Source organism: Octopus bimaculoides, chromosome 2 (assembly GCF_001194135.2).
Source record: "Octopus bimaculoides isolate UCB-OBI-ISO-001 chromosome 2, ASM119413v2, whole genome shotgun sequence".
Classification (NCBI taxonomy): Eukaryota; Metazoa; Mollusca; class Cephalopoda; order Octopoda; family Octopodidae; genus Octopus; species Octopus bimaculoides.
This window is the reverse complement of record NC_068982.1, coordinates 89,715,188-89,726,602: the sequence shown is the minus strand read 5'-3', so window position 1 is coordinate 89,726,602 and position 11,415 is coordinate 89,715,188. Positions and strand designations below refer to the sequence as shown.

The 11,415-nt window shown below is 35.8% G+C and overlaps 1 protein-coding gene across 3 annotated transcripts in view; it reads left to right on the top strand.

The window, feature by feature from the left end:
* The window catches only part of LOC106874430 (uncharacterized), a 1,214,035-nt gene that overhangs the window by 963,513 nt on the left and 239,107 nt on the right, over nucleotides 1-11,415 (top strand). For all 3 annotated transcript variants that reach the window (XM_052978428.1, XM_052978427.1, XM_052978429.1), the window contains one exon: nucleotides 10,548-10,797. In XM_052978428.1, coding sequence (XP_052834388.1) covers nucleotides 10,548-10,797 — 250 coding nt within the window. The remainder of the gene's footprint in view (nucleotides 1-10,547; nucleotides 10,798-11,415) is intronic.

Here is an 11,415-nt window from a genome sequence, read left to right as displayed (position 1 = left end):
ATAATAGATGAGCATTATTTGTAATTCAACGGTACAACAGTGTAAGACTATCCTTTCAGATATACTTACATTGTGATTTCTGCAATCTGGTGCATAAATTGTCAAGTAAATGAGACACATCTTTGCCTCCACTGATTCACTTGCAAAGTGTTGAGTAAAATTATTTCATTGCAGACTGCCTTTCAGTCTTTTTATTATCACTGCGACACACATAGTCCCCAGTTGGTAACATTGATTTCAAGGCCTTCCCAGATGAGAGACTGGTTGTTCTAAGACATTTGTCGACTGTAAATTTTGTCTGCACAGTTACCTATCGGTATAGTGGTCATTTGCAAACTCCAGAGGCGACACTTTCATTTCCCTTTACTCCAAACGTCACACGTTATTTCAATTGGGTCATGCCCTTCCAATTGCTATAGATCCGTAATGCATCTTACAGCTGTGCCTGTCACCTGTATGGTGAGGAATCCTACATGTATTGGGAATGTGTGTGTGTTTGTGTCTGTCTGTCTGTCTGTCTGTGTGAATCCCTAACCCGGACAATGCCGGGTATTTCTGCTAGTAATCATTAAAGATAGGATTGTTTGACTGTCAGACCAAGTAGCTGCTGGTATTGCTTCTGGCTCTTTACATTCTGAGTTGTAGTTCATCTTTTAAAGGTGGTGAGTTGGTAGAATTGTTAGCACACTGGACAAAATGCTTCTTGGCATTTCATCCATCTTTATGTTCTGAGTTCAAATTCCACCAAAGTTGACTAACCTTTCATCCTTTCGGGGTTAATAAAATAAGTACCAGTTGAATACTGACCTTGACAGTACTGGCCTTGTGCCAAAATTTAAAAGCTATTATTAAACAGGTGTTCTAAACATAGATCAATTTTGAAAGAAAGTTTTAATTTAGATCCTTTAAAATAGGAAGTTTGCATTACAGAACCAGAGGTAGTTACAGGCAGGTTGGTATCAAAAGGCAAAGTCAGTTGTTTTACCTTTTCCCTCCAACTTCTTGATTACTTTCAAAGTTAAATAAAATGTATGATTCATTAGAAATATACTCTTACACTCTTTTACTCTATTACTTGTTTCAGTCATTTGTCTGCGGCCATACTGGAGCACCGCCTTTATAGTCGAGCAAATCAACCCCAGAGCTTATTCTTTGTAAGCCTAGTACTTATTCTATCGGTCTGTTTTTCCAAACCGCTAAGTTACGGGAATGTAAACACACCAGCATTGGTTGTCAAGCGATGCTGGAGGGACAAACAGACACACAAGCATATACACACATATACATACATATATATATATATATATACACACACATATACAACGGGCTTCTTCCAGTTTCCGTCTACGAAATCTACCCACAAGGTTTTGGTTGGCCTGAGGCTATAGTAGAAAACACTTGCCCAAACTGCAATGCAGTGGGAATGAACCTGGGACTATGTGGTTGGTAAGCAAGCTACTTACCACACAGCCGCTCCTGCACCTATGGTCGCAAAAAAGTGTAAGCTACAAGAGTACAAGCTAACAAAAGAGCCTCTATTTGGTTACTGAAACTGTTGAAAATAACAGTAAACTCTCCATCAAAGAAAGAAAGACGTGGTCCAATGTAGTTGATGATATACAAAAAAGATAACGCAGTCAAGAAGGAATGCTTCTGATCATAAGTCTATACAGTCCAGGCTGGTTCAGGGTTAAACAACAATAATAGCAGACATATATGCAGCTCTCCACTATTGCTATATTGAGTTTGTAAAAAGATCACCAGTGTAGAAAGTAATCAATGTAAAAAAAAATCACTAGTGTAGAAGGTCACCAATTTAGTGTGAGTGCATTTAAGAGAGTCCATTTATAGTGTCACCAGTTTAGTGAGGGTGTTGTCTAATTTATTATGTGAAAGTTGGTAAAAGGAAAAATATCAGAAGGCAATTTTTATAATGAAAATACTTTTTAATTAAGAAGAGCTGACAAGTAATAAGATGTGTAGCCTGTGTGTATGCGAGTCAGGAAAAGGCTTTTAACACTTACATTTCAAATATGATTTTAATGCTAAGGCGAGACCTGCTATAATTCAGAGTTAGCTGCGTGAAGTTGATGTGAAAACAAAGGGCTGTTCCTGATGTTGCAAGTTGAGATGTGATATAATTCAAAGCTAGCAGACACGAAGTTGGTGTGCAAAGTAAAGTGACTGTTCCATGATAAAAAACAGATGTTACTGGTCCATTGTCTTTCCGCTAACTAAATTAAAACTCCACTTCTCTGCTTAGACAGAGAACTGCGACTAGTATTCATACATTCCCAGCCCTGATTGGCTGGAGTATGCCATAGCACAATTGTCATACGGGGCAACAACAAAACTAGCTTTTCTGACTAACTACAAATCACTGGGCAAGGCATGGATGATTTATTCACGTTATGCAATAATAGAATAAGTAACAGCAGAAAGAGAGAGAGAGAGAGAAAGAGAGACACAGTATATTTGTAGCTGTTTTACTAGTAAATCAAAGGGGGCAAGTTAGTACTCATGGACCTTGCAGGCTCTCTAAGAGTGGTGTAATTCAAGCTGTTGGTATTTATCATCATAATCATTTAATATCCATACTTACATGAATGGATGGAATTTGTTGAGGTAGATTTTTCTTATGGTTGAATGCCCTTCCTGTTGTCAACCTTAACCTGTTTCCAAGCAAGTTATTATTTCCTCTTGGTCATGTTTTACATGAAAGACTGGAAATGAAAAACATTGCTTGTATGATGGTGATGCTCATTTACAATCATCATGAGTTGTCAAGACAATAGTACACACACTAACACACACTCACACACACACACACACACACATGCATATGTGTTGATCGATAGATAGATAGACAAACAAATATGTATGACAGGCATCATTCAGTTTCCACCTACAAAATTCATTCACAATGTTTTGGTTGGGCCGATGCTGTAGTAGATGACACTTGCCCAAGGTACCATGCAATGTGACTGAACCCAAGACCACATAGTTAGGGAGCAAGCTTCCTAAGCACTCAGCCATATCTGCAACTATTCGTTTAGTCTCATCATCCCCAAATTCCGAAGTTCAGCCAAACTTTTCTCCAGACTGGTTGATATGCATCCTGTCTCTCCAATAATAATAGGTATGCAGCTGAAAGCATATGTTGAGTACTGGATTTGCAAACTCCTTATCAATGGTCCGTAGATATCCTATTTCTCTTGTATTTTTCTAATCACATTAGTATCCAGAGGGCAGCTGATTTCCATAACAACATAGTTTTTCCTTGTAGTCTCACACAACAATGTCTGATTGGCGATGTTTTAACTCGATGGCTGTCTTAATTTCTAAGTTCCACCAAAATTCTTTTGACCCATCACTCTCAATATAGTCAACATTATCTGTAGGTGACAAGTAATATCACTAGCCACTTTAGCATGGCTATCCATCTGAGTGAACTCTACTGCAATTTTTTAACCACAAGAGGACATCTCCTCTAGCAGGTTAATGATGCACAAATCATTCCAATATTTGTAGAAAATTGGGTAATGTGATCCAGTTATTATTTTATGTGGTTGATATTTGAGCCATACAGCTTCGGTTCATCAACAAAAAAAAGATTAGAGATACTTCTGGATCTATTTCTGTGGTCACTATGTTTTGTGAGCAGGTATGATAGTGGATTTAATGAGAGAATGAAGAGCAATACCAACAGGCTATCACTCTGAAAGATGCATTTTTGTAGTGAGTGCTATCCGACTCAATTTGCTCCTTATCACTCCTGAGGAATAAAGTTGTGTGTCATGTCTTGGTCAAGTATTCAATAGTTGCTGAGAATTTTGCTAACTGTAAAGCTTTGATAATCCACCCATGTGGTATGTTATCAAAAGCCTGCTGGTAGTCCAGCCACACTGGTTAAATTTCTGTAATCTTTTACTGTTTTTTTCCCCGGGGCATTTTATTAATCAGTTGCTGATGTATACAGCCTTACATTTTCTTAGTTGGCACAATGATCCTGCAAGAACAGATTGAGGTACCCAGTGTATAATTTGTATATGAGGTTCTGGCAGGGTATAGGGTGATAATTTTCATCAAGGATGGTTTAGCTGTTTTGGGGGATGAGGAGAGTAGTTGCATTTCATACTCATTGGGGAAGTTTTTATGTGCCTTTGATACATTCTCTATACAACCATAAGAGATCACACATATAAAAGATGAAATTCTTCAGCTAGTAACCTGTTATGAGGTCTGGGTCTGTCATTCATATGCCGTAGATTTATATTTTAGCTTTTCAGCTGTAGCTGTGAGTTGTTTCAGCTGGTGCAGTTTGGAGTTTAGGTTTTTCAATCCTGGTTCACTAAATTGCCTTTGTATTTTTTCTGAGGTCCTCCTGATGTTGTGAGAAGTTGTTCTCTGTATTACATTTCATAACTAAAACAATCTTTGGTTTATTTTTTTGTAGGAATTAAATTTTATTTTTATGTTTATGTGCCCATGCTAGTTCAGGCTTTCTGCTTGAATCTCAATCATGTGGCTTTAGCTCTTTGTGATACACTAGTAATATAATAGGTGAGACATATATCGAAAGATTAATGGTTTTGTAGGGTATTTTCAGACCTCTGGACTGTGTGATCTTATATTTGTTTGTAATTTCACTTACTGCCTCTAATTCTAATTTACTGGGTTCTTTACTTATAGTGGTGTTGTATGGCCTGTCATTCAAATTAAGGTTGTGGACCTGTTGAAACATACCATTTCAGATCACTTGTAAGGCATCCACAAGCTTTTGGTATTCTTCTGCTTGTACAATACAGATATGAATTTCTGCTAAACTGCTGGTATGTTGTTTACTACCAGATTTAGCAGACTGTTCTAGCTATCCCTCATTTGAAGTGGAATGATTATTTCAATGGCTGGTTTTATAGTGCCAGTTTGCTCTGAATCAAACACTTCTGTTAGATGTTTCAATTTACATCTAGTGATATGTTTTGCTTGTTCATTTAAATGTTTCAGAGAAAAATCTAAATCTGGGTGTTTGGAGTTTCACAAAGTTTTTAGCCCTTGCATAAATCTGAACTTTTGAGGGTCAGACTATACATTATATGCTTCATATAAATCTTTGTTAAAACTGTAGGCCCATTCTATACAGTGATTGTAGTCATGAGTTGGTTGAAGGAGTCTTATATGTTTAGCCATGATGATTTTATCTATTCACTGATATTTGCTTTTGTTTTTCAAAGCAAACAATTATCTTCTTTAAAAGTTTTGACAAAGTTTTGTCTGAATTAAATTTAAAGTTGTTCACAGTTTGGTAATCTTTCCTTTTGGGTTGTTTTTAATTTCACAATTGTATTTAAATGTACATATTGAGTGGTGTTTATTTTTGGGGGTTTATTTATTTATTTATTTATTTATTTTTGTAATTTGTTTTGAAATGCCACTTGGCTTATTTCTTTATGTGTGTAATGTTACAATGCTATGTTCAAATAACAATGTTAAGATGTATGTATTATTTATACAGATATGATACAATACATGTAACATTTAAAACACTTATGTAGAAATAAGCATTTGTAATCTTATTGCACTTTGTAGCTCAATTTTTCTCATACTTGGTATGTTGCTTTCACATGAGCAGTAATTACATACATCTACATATCAGATTGACCACAATAGTCACCATTGTGCATGTGTATGTGTGTGTGTGTGTTCTTGTTTTGACATCATGTGATGTTACCATATTCCAAGATGTGTCCTTCATTTCCAATCTTCTGCGTAAACATGTCTGGCAACAGAAAATCTACCTCAGCAAGTTACATCTGCCTCGTACAAGCATGAAAAACTGGATTTAAAAATAATGCTGATGAAGATCAGTTATAGACAATGGTCAAACAAGAATTGAAATAAACTAGATAGATCATGTGATGCATAGTTCAAATTCAGACTAAGCCAAATGGTTAAAAAGTTTGCGTTGCAATCATGGATCCCTAGTTTCAATCTCAAAAGGAGGTATCTTGGGAAAATGATACCTTGAGATGACCCAAGTCTTGAGAGTGAATTTGGGTTGAGAGAAATTGTAAGAAGTTTCAGTGGATTTATTCAACCAGTAGTTCAAATGTCTGGCCTTGATACATATAACCTCATACTGATTCAGCATGGAAATATTAATATTACACATAAGACAGTGAACTTGCAGAATCATTGGCATGCTGGGTGCAATGCTTAGTAACATTTCACCTGTCTTTATGTTCTGGGTTCAATTTCTGCCAAGGTTGATTTTGCCTTTCATCCTTTCAGGGTCGATAAAATAGGCACTGGAGACAATGTAGTTGACTTAACTCTTTCACCAAAATTGCTGGCCTTGTGCCAAAATTTGAAAGCAATATCAATGTTTCACAAGCCTGTAGAATACTCAGTCACTTATATGTTCGATATAACAAGTGGGTAGTTCAGTTAATCAAACAACTGAATGTTCATTGTTGAAACCAATGAAGGATTTGCTATATATGGTTCAGCTAGGAAAAAAAACAAACATACTGTATTGTAAACCTGTACAACCTACACCAAAATTATCAAAATGAATGAATAAATAAATACATAAATAAATAACAAGTACTACAGTGATAATGAAGATGATAATGAAGGAAGAAAGAAAGGGGAGGTAAGAATGATAATAGGGATATAATCATGATGATGATGATAGTAAAAGTTATGGTTGTTGCATAGCCCCAGGCATTAGGCTAGATTCAATTAATCAAGTGCTTAGTTAAAATAACTTTGCAACTGCATGTGCATTAGATATTATATTGTATGTTTGTGTGTGTGTGTGTGTGCATGCATGTGTGTGTAGTGTAATGTAGTGTAGGAAAGCCAAGATTGAAACTTCTGAATGGTGCTAATGACTGGAAGGTGCAGGTGGATCTGAAGGAAGTTCTTGTGTTCCCAAGCCATATAGCAATAATAAAACAACTCAACCACTACGATAAAAAAAAATAGAAACAAAAATTGTAAAAACCTTGTTGTCAAGGTAACATGCCTTGGAAGGCAAGATATGTAGTGGGCACATAAAGAAAGTGCTTAAAATACAAGGAATTCAGGGAAAGAAGGGGCGCATATAAAGCATAGGGATGATGGTGTGCTGTACTTGAAGTACAGGTGGAATATCACAGGGTTGAGTTACATACCAAATGTCCTTCCTGATTGGCATTAAACTAAGGAAGAATAGAACAGTAATTCACCAACAGCAAATGCTTTATTATGAGAAAAAACAAAGCTGAAATAAATCATCCACAAGTTTGTCCATTTAATTAATACATTTTTTCCATGCTAACATGGGTTAGAGGAATACATGTCATTTAGGGATTGTTTTAAGGCTGGATACACTTTCTGTTCTGTTTCTCAAGTATGAGAATTTTATATTCTCTATGTTTTCAGAAGTGTAAAGCTAGTGGACAACTTGTTGACAGGTAATGAATCAATAACCTTCACCATTCTTAGCTCAGTGCTTTTTTTATGAAAAGCACAGAATATAAATAGACAGACAGACAGACACACACACTCACACATGCACTCACACATGCACTCACACATGCACACACACATGCACACACACGCGCGCACACACGCTCTACAGAACTCGACATCTAGTCTACCAACGGCTCCGGCTCGGTCTACGCAACGTTTTTTGTCTAGCTGTCACATCCCCTATTTATACATATTGGACTAGCATACTTATCGCCTGGGGTCGTCCACACAACAAAAATACAAACAAGATGTGTTTACTGGGAAGTTGTTAGGCTTATTTTAAAACATTGTGTAAATGATATTAATGGTGTGTTCTCTTGACTGAATCAGATAATGCAAAAGAATTATTTCTTGTAGATGAAAAGTTTCCAACAAAAGCCTTAAGATCCACTAACAGTAAAGTAAGTTACAGGATGTTGACCCAAATTTATGGGTCGCACTTAGAATAATGCTTGCATTACCTGTAAATGTGCAGTGCTGTTTTAAGATATGTGTACACTTAGAAGTTCCCTGGATGCCCCATGGGTCTAGGTGAGGGTCCAATGCTAATCTATGTATGGCATTTGTATATGTTGGGGCCTCCAATGCATTGCTTTGTCCTGGAGCCTGTATGATGTGATGCTGAAAAGTTCTTGTCATTGGTTGAAAGAAAATACAGGCAGTTCAGTTAAGATTTTAGTCAACATATCCCCTCTCAGATTCCCACACTTATTGCAGCAGTCCTTCAGTTTTTCAAAGCCTGATAAAAGAACTTGAAAGACTGGGCCTCCAGCCAGGCCTTTCATGACACCCTTAAAGCCAGGAACTTTTCAGCACCCCTTCATAATGATGTCTGAACAGAACGATAAGCTTCAGTGAAATAAGGCTTATAGATATCCATGAAACAAAACATTAAATTTTTAGACAATTATGAACAAAGATAAGAAAAAAGATAGATATAGAAAATGTGATGAAAACACTTACAGATATAAAGCTGATGGGGATCAGCAGCTCTTTAAAGATTTCTCACCTGACTATTTTCTATTCTGTGCTAGATTGTCACAAAATTGGATCATGATTATTGTCAGAAATGTATATTGTGTCTCTCTATCTCTCTCCCTCTTTCTGTGTATCCTAGTTATATTAACTCTTAAAGTTTTGTAGCACTTTATATAGATAATCTCTCAATCCTGATAGAAACTGCAGATTTTGATAGTAGTTTGTCTGGTAAAGATATCCATAAAAATATAGCTATTGCAAGAAATTTGATAAAATTTGCTGATCATAGGCATACATTGCTGGTACTTGGCAGGTATCATATTCTTTCACCTGCCAACTGGTTACAATTTACTACATTTTTGTTTTCACATAATTTAAAAGACATCCATTCCTTGGCATTGATTTCTTTATTAAATAATATCACTAAATTTTTCTCAATTCTTAAAGTATTACTTAGCATTTTGCTTGAAAATCAAAGGAGGAAAAAATCTGGGAAATTTACTTGATAAAACACAAAAAAATAAACACAAAATGCAAACTGATAAATCTTTTGGGAGGAATTTCTTTTTAAAATGTGGCTAGACTTTGTTTCACTACAGAAGAGTGCTTAGTTTCAGTTTTTTAACCACAAATAACAACGATATTTGATCAGCTGTTTTGCACAGTTTAAGAACTGATGACAGGTGTGAATATCTACAATATCAGAAGTTAATGAAGCTGTGACTGAGTTGTTCTCTTTAGTTTTCATTTTAGTCTATAATGAAATAAACACTTTATTCATAGATTAACAGTTTTTCTTCCTTGTTAAACATTTTATAAGAATATTCTCGTAAGGGTGTTGACATTTAGTTTGCTGCAGGTAATATCAAGCAGCAAACCTAGAGATATCTTGAATGTGTGTGAGAGTGAGAGAGTGTATCGAAATCACATTGATTCTGATTGGTAGCTGATAAATGAAATTCCCCAGTCATGTTAAAATATGTATTATGTTCTCATGAATGTCTTTGCTCATTGTCACTGTCTTCTTTGATTTATTTTACTTCTTTAAGATACTGAAACTCATTGTCTTATTGCTCAGTGGTAGATTATATATTAAAGATTAATTGAAAACATTTTTGTGTCAGGTTGGTAGAGTCTAGTAAACAGTTTATCTAGATCAAACTGTAACTGTATATCAGATATGAAGCATTCATGCACATATTACAATCTGTAAGTGGTACAGTAAATTTCTGCAAGAATTTTATCAAGTTCAGCATGTGACATTACTGCTATCTATATTTCAATGATTTAGCTTTGTATCCTTGTTACAAACCAGCTCCTTCTTTACAAGAAGACATCAAATAATTAAAAATAGAAAACACTCACATACATATAGTTTATTTTGGGCCTGTTACTCTAAAGTGTGTAGTCTTGGGCAAGCTGAACTTGGTACATGTAATTTGGTACATAGAATTTGGTACATATAAACTGAAGTTCATTTTCTGTGTGTGTGAGAGAGAGAGAGAGAGCGAGACAATATTCGATGATGTAGACTACTTCTTCTTTCCAAGTTTCTGTTGTCCATGTTCAGAGAGTGGAGTTGAATTTGTGCAAATCCTTTCACCATGATAAAAAGTCATCAGGCACAGGCATTGCTTGAAAAAAAAGTAAGACCTATCACAAAAATGGCTGGTCATAGGGACTTTCAATCAGGTGATGGCTATATTCAAGCATGATTTTGTAGCCATCATGTATCAGTTTGTAGCCAGCATGTATGTATGTATGTATGTATGTGTATTTTTGTCCCCTTGTCTTGACATGACATCACATAGTGTTTGTAAAATAAGCTCCACTGTCCTACAAGTGGGGTCATTTGTTTTTAATTAACCTTTGTATAACATGTCCAATCATGGTGAAATATTACCTAGTTTCAAATCAGATAAGAAATGCTAATATGAAGGGCATCTGGCTACAGAAAATCTACCCCAACAAATTCCATCTGACTCATGCAAGCACAGAAGACATTAAATTGATGATGATAATGATGATGATATCTTTTTAATAAATTTCAGATCTGATAAGCTGAAACCATTTTGGTTAAATTTGAGTGAAAATGAAAGGAGGAGTTTCCAATCCTTATCAGAGCTATTATTGTCTGCTGAACCAAGCAGAGAATTTCGGGAAGCAGTCAACAGGTCCTTAGATATTCCAGACTGTAAAGTAGTGCCTTTTATTGGAGGATTTCTCAGGAATCTACGAGCTGTATTTGTTGGTGTACCGAGTATTATTGTATTGGCTTCTGAAGAAAATCAACCATTGGAGGTAAGTCTACTATTAATTGCTATTTCTGTGACTCAACTGATCACTAAATTTTAATCATAAACTATCGGAATTTATGAATTCTAACATTCATAATCGTCTGTCCGCCTGTATGTGTATATATATATATATATATTTCTAAAAATGGGTTCAAAGGGATATGTAATCCTAGTGCTTACTACTGTGTTACCTTTTAAATCATTTTTAAATGTTGACTAACCACAGGGAATGTTAATGATACACGAGTTAGAAAAAGTTACTTGACCCCAGTGATTATTCCTGCTTGATGAATCTGAGTGTCCCGAAAAGGAAACCATATATATATATATATATATATATATGGGAGAATGTACTAAAAAACAACAACAGATGAGGACAGGTGGTGTAAACAACAAAAGGATGTATTAGTATGACGCTCAGGAAAGTCTTTAACGTTTCGAGCTACGCTCTTCAACAGAAAGAATACGGAGACAAGGAGAAAAACACGGAGAAAAAAAATTGAATAGTGTTCAGTCAACGGTCAATCATAGTAATGGCTGACCGGAAGTTAGAGAGAGGCAGGGGGAGGGGGGTTAGATGAAGAGGGGAGGGGAGTTGAGCCCATGTGGCACAAAGGAGCGA